Source organism: Rhinolophus hipposideros (assembly GCF_964194185.1).
Source record: "Rhinolophus hipposideros genome assembly, chromosome: 17".
Classification (NCBI taxonomy): Eukaryota; Metazoa; Chordata; class Mammalia; order Chiroptera; family Rhinolophidae; genus Rhinolophus; species Rhinolophus hipposideros.
In genome coordinates this window covers 10306009-10322184 of record NC_138063.1, presented here as the reverse complement: position 1 = coordinate 10322184, position 16176 = coordinate 10306009, and the positions used below count along the sequence as shown (strand labels likewise).

The window sequence follows — 16176 nt, the reverse complement described above, 5'->3', positions numbered from 1 at the left end:
CCTGTGTTCTCCATCGGGAGGCCATCCTGCTGCTTCCTTGGATGGCTTTATCCCTCCATTTACATCGGTTCAGCTCTGCCTACCCTTGGGATTTCTGTGAGATGTTTCCTCTTCCATCACATCTTTTTTGACCATTCTTTTTATTTTATACATCATTTATGGCAATTATCTCATATGTGTAGTCCTCCTTGATATATTAAAGCATATGTGATTTCCTCACCAAATTGCAAGGTCTGTTGACAAATACCTTCTTTTATTCATGTTAGCGACACAAAGCCATAGGTCATCATCATCACCATGACCATAGCCTTTCACTGCTTGCAAAGTAATGCTCAGTAAATGTTAATGAAATACATAAAAGGGCTGTGTTAACCGAGGGGATTATTGGGAGGAAATTTTAACCATATTTTACCTCTTTAAAAGTTCATCCTAAATAGTTGTACTATTGTGTGAGTACCAAAAACTTTTCATACTTGGATCCCGATCAAACTTGGCAACTTAAACTGAACAGTGGGAATGTTAACTTCCTTTTCATTGTAGTTTTTCTTCTGTCTCCTCAATAAACCAACCTTTTAATTATTTTAGTGTTGATACAATGAAATTGTGGGGGGGAACTATTTCAAATGAAGATGATAATACCGTATTATGAAGGTAATATAAAGTGTAGATTAGGGAGAACATGGGTCATTTTTTAAATTCCTGAAGTCTGTTATATCCAAAATGAGATTTGTTTTTTCATTTTTATTCTGCATACATATTCTAAAATCTAGTGGGCATTTGGAAACAGGCAAATTGCCAGGTTGAGGCCAGTTTTTTTTAAAAATCTTAGAACCTGGAATGAGAGAGGAGCCAAAAAAATCTTCTTGGGGACCTTTGAAGAGGCCATATGCTGTGCTTGCAGGTTGACGAATCCTAGCTCTTTGCTGTCACTCATTCTTGTGTTTCAATGGCTTTATGATATTGCTATTAATTCAGTTAGCATCATTTTTTCAGTTTTCAAAGAGCAGAAATTCACTACCGAGAACCTGTGGCTTTTTTCTAAGCTCCAGCCATCATATTAATTCTCTTTTAACCAATTGCATGATCTCAGCATTTTGTTGGCTTTGTAATGAGAAGTAGAGGGTTCTCGTTGTTTGTCAAGAAGTTGGGCGTAGCCTAGCAAACTATGAATTGAGATCTTCATCTGCTTTTTCCCCCTTTGAAGCTAAATGTGTCTTTGTTTTATTGGTTTCTAGTCCCCTTGCTACTTATCTTCTTGGCAGCCCTTCCACAGCAACTTCGGTCCCTTAGCTGACTAGTTCTCATGGCTAAGGTTCTGCCAGTTTTCCCATGTGCCCCGCTCTATCCTAGACTTGCTGCTCCCCATGTTTTTCCTTCATTTTATAATTTCCCAGTGAATTCTAGATGCCAAATTCCAGTATTACTGCACTCTGCTTTCTTCAAACAATATTTTAAAGATGGAGATAGTTTTGATCATCAGTGTTTGGTCCTGAGCCAGTTGAAAATCCAGATACTTACATTCCTATCTCTGGTGTCTATATGGCTCCCATTCATTTTTTTTTTCCAAGTTCACCCTTTAATTCTATGTGTATCATATGGCTGCTCACCTACCTGCTCACTTATCCTCACTCCTTCCTTAAATATTCAGTGCAGCCGTAATGCGCTTAATGGGCCGTTCTGGGTTTTGTTTCTTGTGTTCTTTCAACCAAATTCTTTGGAAATAAATGTGGATTTTTCCCCCTCTTGAAATGAATTAAGGTAAAATCAACATGCATGCTTCTCCTCCGGGCTTAGGAATCAAAATTGTGTTTCAGAATACATTACCAAGGTTAAGACCTCATGCAGTTGTAGCTGAAAATAGCCAGAGAATCTGGCCAGTTAAGGAAGGGCCAGATGCTGAGATTAAAGAAATCATGAAGGGCCATAATACAGTGAGACTTGAGTCCCTTCTCCGTCCCTCACCATATTAGGGTGTAGCCATTTATTTATAGCGTTGCAGTTAATTATAGTCTGTATGTGTGTCCTTTTCCTCCCAAGACTGAATGTAATTAGGAGGCTAATAGCAGATGAAGTGGACTTTCTCCAGCATGTCACTCAGCTTGATCTGCGCGACAATAAGCTTGGTGATCTAGATGCTATGGTTTTCAACAACATTGAAGTTTTACACTGTGAAAGGAATCAACTGGTGACACTAAACATCTGTGGCTATTTCCTAAAAGCACTCTATGCCTCTTCTAATGGTACGTAACATACACCACATCAAAGTTTCTCAATTGGTTCCAATAATTTACTCAGTGCCAGTATTTTGACCTTGCTTTGATTTTTCTTTCCATGTTTAGTAAAATAAGCATCAGATTTTGCTAAGATAAAAATCATAAAACAAGAATGCTGGTTTGGTACTTAAAGGAGTCAAAAAGGGAGATTGTATAGTTCCCAGCTTGTTTTTTGCATATTGTGATATTTAGATAAGTTAGTCCCACTTTTGATTTGGCTCCTCTGCTTGAAAGGGAGCAGGGGGAGGATGAACTATTTCTTGGGCCACCTTGTTAATAGCACAGTAAATCTGGAACCTTGATTTAATACTGGAGAGTGAAAGTGAAAGGAAGGTCCATTTTGGATTCCAGTCAGGGTCTCAGATTTCATGCTCCACTAAGGAAGGAACTCTCCTTAAGAGAAACCTGAATTGTGCACGTATACCCACGGGGATGCCACAAAGCAAGTATCTTATTCATTTAATAAGATCTCTTCCGTATAATTTGGAAATCATGGCAGTTCTGATAAAGAAAAGGTCATATGGGCGTGATGTTTGCCGATGTGAAGATTTCAGTCCCTACATCATGAATGAGAACAAATACTTACTACTACTAGTTGAACAAATGTTTATCAAGCACTTGTTTTATGCGTAGTGTAGTGTATGAGTTGTAAGCAATTCTTTTAAATGAGTTTACTGTCATCTGACTTGAGAAACAAGCCAAGCCTCAAACAGCTACAAGTCACTGAAGGGTTACAGGGTTTAGGTAGCCAGGAGACACAAAGTCCGCGTTGAAGAGGCAAGAATCGGAATGTTGTTTGCTTGGCAGATGGGAGAAGACAGGAGATGCTGAACTCATAGGTGGCTCCTGGAGAGGGGTAAGAAGTAATTAGGGGAATGCGTGGCTGGGAGTCTTGGTGAAGCTTTGGAGCTTGTACAGTAAGCTATAACGGACCAGTGGAAACTTAAGCGGAAAAGGCATGTGATGGAAGTGATATTATAAGATTGTTAACAGGAAAGTGGTGTGCAGAGTGTGTTTGTAGGTGAAGAGTGGAACAATCCACTCCTCCGCTAATTTAGGTTATTGTCTTCATGTGAGCAGGTAGGAATTTGCAGTCAGGACTCTAGATGTTGATTGGAGACTCCGCTGGTACCTGAAACCAGGGAAGTCAGGTAACTGAGAAGGCGCTGGTACCAAAAGTAGACTTACAAAACCCTCACAGGAAGCTGGTGCCCAGTGGGCAGCCAAATAGGAGCTGACCCTGTGATTACTTGGTAAGTATTTAGAGAAACAGAAGGACATTTAGAAACTACTCTGCCCCAGAAACAAAGCCCTAGGTGGACAGTGATGTCACATTTCATACAGTTTTGAGGAAGTTCTCATATTTGAGGAGCGGAAGTCATTTGTGATCCTCAGGAGTGCTGTTTCCGTGGAGTGAAAAAGGCAACAGCCAGGATGCATTTGGTTTTATTAAAGGAACCCTGAATGTTAAAAACCAGTATTACATAGTTAATCTTCCAGATAAAATTTAGCATGCCGACCAAGAGCAGAGCCACAGTAAGTGGATGGGTAAGAGATAGGAAAGTAGAATGAGCGATTTATTTCAGTCTCAGAATAAGATCTTGTGATTAAATTAAAAGTTCGTAGTCCTTTCCTGTAGTTTCAGGGTAGAACAAATGGATGTGTTGTACTTCCTAACCTAAACAAACAATGAAGAATAAAGCACAGTAATGATATTCTAAAGAGTCTCTGTGTCACTTGAATGGTAATGCTTCTGTGTGTTTTTTCTGCCTCCTAGAACTTGTACAACTTGACGTTTACCCAGTTCCGAATTATCTGTCCTACATGGACGTTTCAAGGTAAGAAGCCAAGTCGTAGAGTACTCTAGAATCTGCTTGAAGATTACTTAGCTAATTTTGTCTGAACATATGCATGTAAACTTCCTATATATGTTGAAAGTAAATAATACAAATTAAGTGCAATAGTTTTTACTTATCCTCTGAAAATGTACATAAATGTCTGTCAGTTAAAATACTGCACTTGTATACTGTAGTTCAAACCAGAAGAATCAAGGTGTGTTCGTGTGATTACCAATTTGAACACCAGGTTTGTGCTTAAAAGATGAGTCAGTTGAGGGTCATGTGGCTGGAAGTTCCCGTAATTCTTTAATTATGTTAACCACATCTTCATACCTTTACCTGAAATTATGTTGATTTCATTAAAAAATATTGTGCTATATTTCTTTGATTTCCCCCCCTTCCTGTTATTTTGTACACAATCTCCTTGCTAAGAACCCTTAGAAAGTAGCACTAAGCCTCCCAGAGAAGGATTTCCATACAGCCTACTCACTTTTCTCAGCTCATTTGTGAAGAGGCTGACCATCGCACCTTTTACGCAAATTCAGTACTGTAGTGTCATAGCTACTCCAGTTCCCAAGGATATTATAGTAGACTTTTTCCTGAAGACATAAAGCATGTACAAATTAAACTTTAATAATCTTACACTAAAATTGAAAACTCACAGGGATGACCCCCTCCCCCAACCCACTACTCCTCTGATGTCCTATGTATCTGTTACAATTCCATTGATCAAGGGAAGCAGAGATAACAGTGTCTAAAATAATAAAAAAATTGAAAACTCACTTTTAATGTAATTCCAAAAGAAATACCCCAAATTTTCTGAACAACCACAGTACTTGGGAGTATGTGGCCCTCTAAGTGACACTGTTAACTCATTTCATTGTGTAAAATCAGATGTGTTAATATTCCCCATCATAATTATGAAACAATGTGTCAGAATTTAGCTGTTGTGAAAATTATTACATGACAGTTGTATTAGAAATTTGTGATTATAAAATCCTTTATGAGTCGTGCTTCATGCATTTCCTAGTCAGTGCATGTTAGACAGTTTTGTTTCATGTACTCAAAATCAGACATTACCTGATTTAGTTCGTTTAGTTCCCCTACCAGCCTTGAATGTTATCTTCATCCTTTTAATAAGAACAGTACTGGAGTGGGGTTTGCATATATTGGTTTATGTAAATATCTTGGAAAGATTTATTTGAGAGAGTTGGCCATAGACAGAATCTACTTTCCCTGAACTTGTAGGATGTCATTGGCAAATGGTTGCCTTTGAAACCCCTAAGTGAGGCTGAATTGAAAACTTGTGCTTGTTCCTGAATTCTGCCACTTATATACCAGTCAGCTTTCTGGTGTAACTCTTGTGTCCAGAAACTTGGCTGTAACATGCTCCCAAGCTGTAGAACTTTGTCTTAGGAAACCTCTGCTTCCCCTCACGCAGCTCTGAGCCTTTCGCTCCCTCCTTGTGTGTGAGTGTTTATGTTACATGAAGGAACCGCCTGTCACCCGGCACAGTGTTCCCTGGGTCCTTAGGCTTCCTCAGGTTTGAAGCTCCACATTTACAAGTCTTATTGCTGTATGAGGTTGCTTATCCTGAGGGGTGCTTTCAGTCTCCTATCGTACTGAGATGTGTTACGGCCTAACTGCTATCAAATAAAATCACTAAATGTGTCCATCTTTAGAGCTTCAAAACCAAGACCGTATGTGCCTGGACAGACACTAAGCAGAAAAGAATGCCTTCTTTTTTGTATTTTAATGGAAAAGATGACATAATAGCAAAATTGAAGAACCTGATTTTAAAACCATACATAATGCCACTGCCCTACTATCACGATTGTTTTCACTTTTGCTCTAATACAGTCCTTGTCACAAACATCATGTTTTTACAGAATTGTTCATCTGTTTCTAAGGAATTGTAGTCATAATATACATACCATTTTAGAGTCTTTGTGCCTGGTTATTTCCCACATTTAAAAAAGAAGGTGAAAAGCTAACCACCTATGATTAAGGAGACATTCAAATATAGTAGATTTGTCTAAAAAGTGGTCAATTCATTTAATAATTAAAATCACGATTAGTTTAGTTCACTTTTTATGGTAATTATAATAACCATCTAATGTCTAACTAAATGTTTTCAGATAATTAACTCTTGAGTCTTAAGGGTCAGTGTACCTTTTCATTGTTGCTATTTCTTTCTATTTATCTATGGCTGTGCTTTCATGATATCCACTGGAGTTGAGAAGTATTTCATAATAAGGCTAAAAATGTAAATTGGAAAATAAAACTATTTTATGCCATTTGACTGTTTGAATTAATTGGAAGTGTATGTTTGTTTGTTTCCAGTATAAAACCTCCTCTCCCTAGACTTGCATGAGTTTGTAGACTTTTTAGGATAGGAATTCTGGGAACCAGACCTACTTTTCCTTTATTTCTTATTTCTTATCACAATTTATCTTGCTTCTAGGTGAAACTGAACACACATATCCTTTTGATTTATACTCACTGTATTTTGGTATTTCAGTCGAAGTTTTATTTATTAAATGTAATTATTTTGAGTTTCAAACTATATTTTAGGCCAAATTCCAATCAGAGAAAAACATCCTATATTCTTGTATTTAGGAACCGCTTAGAAAACGTGCCTGAGTGGGTATGTGAAAGCCGAAAGTTAGAAGTTCTGGATATTGGCCATAATCAAATATATGAACTTCCTGCACGGTAAGTATTAGAAATCAAGTTAGAGAATCTCAAATTCCATAGGCAATTTAAAAAATTGCTGATTCAGCGTTCCACTTGTTATTATGAATCCCTAAAAAAGAGTTTTTTAAAAACCTTATTTAGTATCTTTTACCTCACGTCTTGTGTTCAAGTTACAAACTTTGTTCATGCAAGTGAAGAGTGCAATGAGGCTTTGACTCCTCACCCTTTGCACCCCTCAAAGTCATTCAGGGGTGCTGCTTGGTGGGAATGTTTAAAGAAGCAAAAGAAATGTTCAGAGACTCGGCAAACAGTATGATTGGTTCACCTCTGTAATCTTAATTTATTTTAGAATCTTCCCTTTCTGTCCATTGATTTGACATGTCTACCTTACCCACAAATAATTTTTGGTTTTCCTTCAACATAATTTTTTGGGGATCAAAAATATTATTAGGTCATTCAACCTAGAAAGAACAAACTAGATTCTTTTTTTTCTTGGTATGAAACTTGAAATAGAAGGTTCAGAGAGTTTTCTTTTCTCCTCTTCTCTCAACATATTATTTTTATTTCACAATTTTCACTTTAATGGCAAGATATCTAAAATAGCCATGTGAAGATGTCTAATATCCACAGATACAGACATCTTCGGGTTAACTAATTATGTCACAAAGTATCATTGGACTGTTAGTGACTAGCCATACAGTTAATAATCAGAAGGGTAGTCAGTCTGTCCTGCTATCCTATCGAACTTTCTGTGACGGTTGAAATGCTCTGTGTCTGTGCTGTCCAGTATGGTATCCCCAGCCACATGTGACTGCTGAGACTTGAAATGTGGCCAGTGTGAGTGAGGACCTGAATTTTAAATTTAATTTTAACTTAAATAGCCATTTGTGGCTAGTGGCTACCACAATTCGGGTCTAGGTATTTGCACTATTCTTGGCCGGTCACTCAACAAAGGAAGTCAGTTGTTTCTAACTGTATAGTCAAAAATATCAATGAAAGTATTATAGAAATATGTCAATATTTTGGAGTAAAGTTTTACTTTAGGTGCATGATCTTCAGAGATATATGATCAATGTTCCTGTATTTTCTTGTAAAACACAAGAGTCATGAAATATGCTTGCTTGGTAAGCCTAGTAAATGTGTTCGAGTTCAGCTGTTCAATATGGTAGCCACTAATCATTAGCCAAGGGTCCGTGGAGCACTGGACACCTGACTAGTCCTAACTGAGAAGTGCTGAAGTATAAAATACACTCTGGATGCAAAATATCACAATACTATTGTATCTTAATTACATTAAAATAATACTTTGGATATATTGGGTCAAATAAAAAGTACTATAAGAATTAATTTACCTGTTTCTCTTCACTTTTAATTTTAAATCACATATATGGCTTGCATTGTATTTCTGTTGGATAACACTGTGTTAGTGTTATCCATAGCTCTATAAGGGAAATCTGAGTTACACTTTCAACCCCTGAAAAGCTCAGTTAATTTCACTTTCTGAGCCTTATGTCATACTCATAAATTGAGTCCCTTTGAACATGCATTCTGCTTTAGAGTTGTTTTGTTCACTGAGCATTTAGGTTACCCAGTGCAGCCCATCACCATTACTAAGAGAAGGGTTGGTGATGTGCCCTGTAGACAGCATTGTGTGTGTGTGTGTGTGTGTGTTTGTGTGAGAGTATATATGTATATGTGTGTGTGGGGGGCTGTTTTCGAAGACAAACAGCAAAAATGAAAGCAGGCTACTACTAAGAGAAAAAAAACTAATTTGTTGAAAAAATCTTTTATTACCTTCTTTTCTGTTTTCTCTGTTCTCTTCCCCATTCCAACCTCCCCAATCCAACAGATACAGTGGAATCTAAGGCCTCTGTTCACTGTAGGCTACAACAACGATATTATGTACATAAACCAACAATTACATTAATACAAGATAACTGACATTTTATCGACTTTTTCCCCAAAATTAATCTTTGATTTGCTCTGTGTTAGTACAGGCTTTTTTGGGGGATCTAAACAAATGCTTATTCAAAGCCAATCCCAAATGCTCTATTGTCAAGGAATTTAAACAGTGTTTGTTTCTGTGTGTTTGTGTTTTTAATCCTTGGGACATAAATAATATGTATTGTTTTCTTATTAATGGTGGTATTTAGTTGCAAACTTTGTATCAGCCCTGTCATTGATCTAATATTCCAGACAAGACAGTGATTCATTGGAAGTTGATTTACTATTCAAGCTTTATTTATCTAAGTGACGTGTGTGAAGGGTTTGACAAAATAGAAATTAGTATTTAGAAGTGGAAATGTACTCAAAAGAAAAGACTGTATTTTAGTGCTTAGTATCCAAAAGAATTGAACTAAATCCAATAATTAGTATTTAATACTCATCCTATAGTTACATCTGCTTTTTTATTTGGAAAAATCAAGATAAAGGTTTTTGTCACCTATCTTTCAGTTATCTGTCTGTTTAAGGTGTGTGTGTGTGTGTGTGTGTGTGTGTGTGTGTGTGTGCACGTGTAAATAATAAACGACCCCATCCTAAATTGTACTCCCCGGCCAGCAAGGCAGTAAAATTGGTGAGGCAAGTCGTAAATCATTGGGTTGACGTGACCATTACAGAGACTGCCCTGTGTCACCTGTGACTGAATGGTAGTCCTGGGCAGCCTGTCTTGTCACGGTGATACCTCACCCTGTCAAGTCAGACGTGTTAGGTATCATTAATGAGGGCCTCTGGTGTGACAGCACAGAAAAAGGTTGTGAGCAAAGAAACTAGTTTTGGTATTTAAAGTGAATAAAGATACGGCTGGAATGGAGAGTGATGTTGACCACTTTGGAGGTTAGTAAGTGAGGTCAGAATGGTGAGGAACATCAGGTGGGCCAGGCCGCTTCGTTCTGGGACCGCAGTGCACATGCGTTCTCATTCCAAGTTATGACCTCACTGCCCACAGTCCCCACATTTCTGTATTTGAACGCAGGCTGTTTTATTCTCTGTAACTGTTGAAGTCTTAAGTGGTCGTAACGCAGATTTACATTAGATTAAGGAGTATTCATCATTTGTTGCTGTTTTGATAAGCCATAGAAGAAACACAGCCATGCTTCCAAAGGGCTCTTTAAGGCGCAAAAGAAAATAGTGGATTAAGTGAGTTCTAGTTGCTTTAGGAGGGAGTCTCTGCTTTGGTTTAGGATTAAACCAAAGAGAAAACAAAAATATACAGACTTAGGGAAATGAGAAAAGGGAGGAATAATTATGATGGTGCAATACAACTAAGGAAAAATTTAACATTTTCTCAGTTGGCATTTGTGAAAGACTAGTTGGATCAAAGAATCCTTTGTTTAATGTTGATCCTGTAGGTAAAAATTGGCTTGACTGTATTTATTCAGAATCTGTTGTGGGTAAAACACCCCGTGTTCGTGGGCAGTACAAGACACAAGCCCTGCTTTGGGAAGTCTACCACCTTTTAAAGCTTGCCCTGGGAACCTAAGGAGATTAGACTGCTCTCTTCAGTATCTTCAGTGAAACTTGTTTCTCTTTCACTAAGTAGAGCATCTTCATTAAATATTCCTTTTCATAGTTTTTCCCACCCTCTCTGGTTTTTCAAAGTATGGAAAATGTTGAAATACAAACAGCTCCAAGTTTGAGCTTATGTTCAAATGAATTTGCAGTTGCTCTTCATGAAGTGATGTTTTTTGGAGAGAGAATTTTAAATATTCTCCTACTCCTATTCATTTTTTAGTCTTTATCCGAAATTAGCTCTAAGTAAGTTTCCTTCTGACTTTGTTTCTTTCTGTACAGCTTGTTTTGTAACAGTAGTCTCCGGAAGCTGCTGGCAGGACACAACCAGCTGAGCAGGCTACCTGAAAGGCTGGAAAGAACCTCCGTGGAGGTCTTGGATGTGCAGCGCAACCAGCTCCTAGAGCTGCCCCCGACCCTCCTGATGAAGGCGGACAGGTAAAGGGCATGTCGTTCTGGTGGTACATCGGAGATGTAAAATGTCCCCTCGGTAGCCCTCTGAGACCTTTCTGTGGACTTTCTCATTATCTGTCTGTCTGAAATTTGTGAAGAAAATGGTTTGCCGGCCACTTCTCTGACCACTTTGCGGAGGACGGAGACAGGGATGTCCTAGAAATTGTTTTGATGTGAAGGGTAGTGAATTTAAATATTAAGTGAAATCTATTTTCTGTGAAGAGGTGCCACATGCAGATCTTTCTTAACAGACATCTTTCCGTAACTGAGTGTTAACTTTGGAATATCTTGTTTGCTTCAGAGCCCTTGTGAATTAAACTCAAATGCTTCATAGCCTGGTGGCCTGAATCATTTTGGTCTTGGCTAATGTTTATTTTTAGTGAGTGACCATAACATTAGAGACATTAGTGACCATAACATTAGAGACAGTCTAAATTTTAGTGTACCTCATGAAAAAGACAAAAGTTAAGTTTAACGTTGTGCTTCTCTAAAAGAAGGAAATAACGATGGATATTTTTGCCTTAAAAAGTAAATTGGAGGTACGTTTCAGCATATGTAATTCAGGTGAAACAGCAGTGACTGTGGGTAAAATTTTAACATCAGTCTGACATCTCTTGCTCTCCTAGACTGAGTTAGAAGCCCAGCCACGTGTCCCATGTCCCCTGTGCCTCCTCCTGTCACAATACTCCACACACCCTGTATTCTGACTTCTTACCTACTTGTCTGTCACCCCTCTCCGATTTTAAACTCAATGAGTCCAGTGACTGTGTCTTAATTGCAGTTACATCCTCAGCTTCTTGAAACGTGTCTGGTGCTCAACTAGTATTTGTTTAATGAACGGTAGAAAGTTTAAGGAATTTTAAATTGTACCCTCAGTCTTGGATTTGTATTTTTTCTTCTTCTCCTTTACCTTTTTTTTTTAAACAATCTTTTAAATGAAGATATAACTTGTGGTAAAAACACAAAAGTGTACAGCTCTTAAGCATACTGCTCAATGAATCTGTACATAGGTATGTGCCCCTGTAACCATCACCCAGATCAGGACAGAGAACAAAGCACTCCTTTTCCTTTAATTCTGATTTCCTTATTTTTAAAAACGTTTATTCTGTGTACTTAATGTAAATTACAATGAATTCCTACTGGAATAATTATAGAGAAATATGGAATTGTGAGAAAATGGGATTTTTATATTGTAATTAACTGGTGCTATATTCTTCCCCAGACAAAAAGAGCAATGTTTCAAGATTATACAAAGAACTGTTTTGGCTTTTGCTTTCATATCAAAGTACAGTGTGCGGCATATAGGTAGCTCATACGCTGTGCAGCATTTATGAATACTGTAGGAATTTATTTCTTCCCCTGTGGAGAATTCTAAGTTATGGTATAACGTTGTATTTTTGTCTTTTCTTTGGTAAGGCTAACTAGGCAAAATTTGAGTGCAACTTCGTAATGAAAATCCACTTTTTCTCCTAGGGGTCTGCACTGAATCTGTAGAAACAAAAAGGTAGATGATTCAGGTTTTAGGAGTCTTTGAGATAAGACCATTTCTGAATCTGGCCAAGTCCGACACGTTCATGGCTCACAGAGTAGGCAGGTAGCGCTGGAACTCTCCAGTAGATAATAATCATTCTTGATTCATTTCTGAGGATTAGATTTTAAAGGGACAGTTCTATGTATTTGACTCTCTGCAGGCCGTCAGTAAGCAGTCATCGAGTGTCCTCGTTGCCAGGGCGGGTCTGCAAGCATGTCCGTGAAGGCGCTCAGCGTGTAGTTGGAGGCCACATTGTTCATGTCTAGATGTGTTTAGACTAGGGGTTGAGCGGGGCATCTGTAGTTCAGATTGTTCCACAAGGGATTCTGCTGACTCCCAAGGTCAAGAACCACTGCCTGAACAGGCTCTGACCCTGTGCAGATCACTCCAAACCTCGGTTTTCCCGTTTTGTACAGTCCCCACACGGCATTTGTAAGTTCGAAAAGGGAGGGTTGTGTAAACTGGACTGTCTCTAGGAATGTAACATGGAAAATTCAGGACCTGAATGGAGGCCCTGAAAGAGGACAGGTGCTGTCGGGGAGCAGAACAGCTGAACCACCGTGTAAGCTACAGGGGTGTAGGCGCAAATTCCCACAGTCTAACTAGTCAGGCAACCCAGAGCCAACTGCATTTCGTCATGGGGGGAGTTAGCCAGCCTCTGTAGGTCGCGGGAGGAGGGCAGGCCATGCTAAATTTCATTTCTGGCACAGGAAAGTTCTGGAGGAAGGGGTTGGGTGAATTAGAAAGAGCAAGCATTGTCCTGCTTTTATTTTACGAGAGGAGAGCAAATGACCAAAAAGGCTGAAATAAAGAACTTTTTCAATCCGGCATATTCTGGTGCCTTTGTTTTCCAACCAATATAATAGCCACATCTCCAGCATAGTGTAGCAGCTGATCTTATGACTCATGACTCAGAGTCAGAAAGAATAGTTAGGAGGTTTAGTGCTCTCAGGCAGGTAGAGTTACACAGGGGGTGAGGTAAAGCAAATTAGTTCTTTTCTGGAAAACATTCTTGCATTATTTCACTTGTTGGAAGACAAAAACAACATTTTGTGATTCTCACCAAACTACTTACTGCTTCTTAAAGGATTAATACTTATTCTACTTGTCCCTTTTCTAAAACCTAAATAATTGAGGTTTTATCTACCTAAATTTAAAAATATATATAATTTTTATTGATGTTTTTATCTACCTAAATTTAAAAATATATATAAATATTATATATAGTGCAAAAATGTATACACATTTTAAGAAAGGAAAAAACTATTAAAATTGTAATACTCAATATATACCAATAACAAAAGATGAATACAAGGTCATGTGTCTACATTTTGTTGGCACTCCTGGTGTGTGTGCGCGTGTGTGTGTATTTAGGCATAATTTACATTCAGGTAAATGTAGAGATACTGTATATTTGGTTTGAATTTTGGGGAAGGAATAAACTAGTGTTGACAGTTGTGGGGGAAGATCAACCCAGAAAACATGAAGTTTAAAATATTAAAGAGGCCTTTTTAGGAAAGAATCTTTGTGGCAAGTTTCTTGTAGGTGTTTTCAGTTATAATTTGTTTTTATTCGTGATTCAGGCCAGCGTCCAGAGTCACTGTGCTGAGTGTGGCAGGGGGTTGAAGAATGACTAATGATAGGTATTACCCTCAAGGAACTTACAATCTAATGCAGTGTTTAAAGTAACTACACAATAAACTAATAAAAGGTGTATTTCAGAGGGTGAAAGAGAAGGAATGATATGGTTGGTTTTAGTTTAGCTCCTGGCATGAAGAATAGCACTTTGTGATATAATACATAGCTGTGTGTTTGCAAGTAGCTTCAGGCAGTAATAAAACTGTGCTTCACTTCTTCTTCCATTCAGTTTGCTCTGTAATACAAATCTGAATTTACTTGTATAGATGCTTGTTTTTTCATACTTTTATGATAATAAATTATCGTTACCAGTTCTATGTTTGGTTATATAACTGAGGGAAGGGCCTGAATACAAGTCTTCATAGAAGTTATACATGGTTTAGTTTCGTTCTAAAGTGGAGCTTGTGCTTGGAAACTTCAAGAGAACTGTCAGAAAAACATGCATTATTGGACACAGAGCAAAAGACTCTCTTTCTTGGGAGTTTTTTCTTTACTTTTAATCTTGGCTGCTAAAACCAATATCATGGTTTTAGTTACATGGTGCCTGTTAAACATTACAGCTTTAGAATGGTGTTTGTTAATGTGCTTTATCTGGTAGCGGGATGGTATTTGGTAACCAAATAGGAAAGAGTAATCTACTTTAAATGAAGATGACTTTTAGTAATATCTTTACCTTCCTCTGAAAACTTCAGGCCAATTTTATTAAAATTCTTATGACTTGAATCAAGGATTTCAGTTTATGAGTTTACTCTCCGTGGTCATCTTTGAGTTTTGTTTATTTTGACTTGCTTTTCACTGGCAGCTTAAAAACTATGGGTAGATGTGAAATAGGATGAGCCATGTGTTGCCGACAAATTGTGATTTTGATCTTAATGATCAGGTTAGGATTTGGTTTGGTGGCATGAACTCGCAGATATTCTAATCTGGATCTTACTGGCCTAAAATCTCTCATTTTACGTCTTTTTGCTTAGAGTTGAGGCTTTTTTTGATGGAAACCCCCAAAAGAGTTTCAAATAATCAGTTTTCATCAACAGATGGGCAAGGGTGGGGGTAGATATTCCCCATGGGTCACGAGAGTGGATAGATGAAGTGTTGCCATCCTTCTGTTCTTCCTAAAATCTGGGTGAAGCCTGACACCCATGTGATGGCCAGAGCTGCTCCTGAGGAGGTCACTCAAATTAACAAAGCCACAGCAGACCCTTCAGAGGGAGAGTTACAGATTCCTGTTGTGGGTGGACATTAGGGTCTGTTGTTATCCTTGGTTGGAACAGTACAAGATATTCTCAGGGGTGGGAATCGGGATATTATTGAATATCCCCAGAGTATTAGTCACATTACAGACCATAAGTTTTAGTGACTCAGATAGAATGTGTGTAAATATCAAGGGGCCTGAAAGGGAACAGGAAATTGGGGAGAGCGTAATCGATTGACCACAACAACTGGTGCCTTTTGGCAAAGACAGATATTTCTGACATTTGGAAGAGCTGAGCTGCCTACACCACTTTTTTTTTTTTTTTTTAAGTGAAGAGAGCTATCTTGTGAAGTTGTAATGTTTTGAGAGCCATAGTGGAATAAAACAATGTTTCTCAAAGCCTGTCTTCAGAATCCCCTAGATTACTTATTAAACATGCAGATTCCTGGCCCTTATCTCAATTCTACTGACTCAACTTGGCCAATCATCAGAATTTTTAATTCTTTCGGTTTTAAGGCCTTACTCTGACCTCCTAAATAAGAATGTCTGGGAGTTGAAGTTTAGAATCATGTACCTTCTGATAGGAGGGCACAATATCACGGCTGTGTATTTTTGCCAAAAGTATATCACCTTACTCTAGTGTAATAAAACCTAATTGAAAGATATTCTACAAAATATTGTCTAGTACTTTTCAAAAGTGTCAAGGTCATTTGAGACAAATAAGACTGATCAGAGGAGACGAAGGGGGCATAATAATGAAATGCAACATGGGAGCCTGGATTAGATTCTGGACCAGATGGAGGACATCAGTGGCATAACTGATGAAATTAGAATAAGATTAATTTATAGTATTGTATCAATGTTCATTCTTAATCAATTATACTTAATTTTAAAAATTCTTTTCAAGTTCTTATGCAACAATTCTTATATCTGTATACCTTTTGTTCATTTACTCTAGACTTGTGATCTTTATTGCCCAAGCCAGGCAGATTTTTCAGACCTTCCAAAATAATAGTGTGTGAATTCCGTTGTACTGTATGCACT

General features: G+C 38.0%; 1 protein-coding gene across 1 annotated transcript in view; it reads left to right on the top strand.

The window, feature by feature from the left end:
* PHLPP1 (PH domain and leucine rich repeat protein phosphatase 1) overlaps positions 1-16176 on the top strand; it is a 178887-nt gene that overhangs the window by 131734 nt on the left and 30977 nt on the right. Inside the window, exons 7-10 of the mRNA XM_081078097.1 lie at positions 2038-2240; positions 4051-4111; positions 6731-6826; positions 10601-10756. Coding sequence (XP_080934223.1) covers positions 2038-2240; positions 4051-4111; positions 6731-6826; positions 10601-10756 — 516 coding nt within the window. The remainder of the gene's footprint in view (positions 1-2037; positions 2241-4050; positions 4112-6730; positions 6827-10600; positions 10757-16176) is intronic.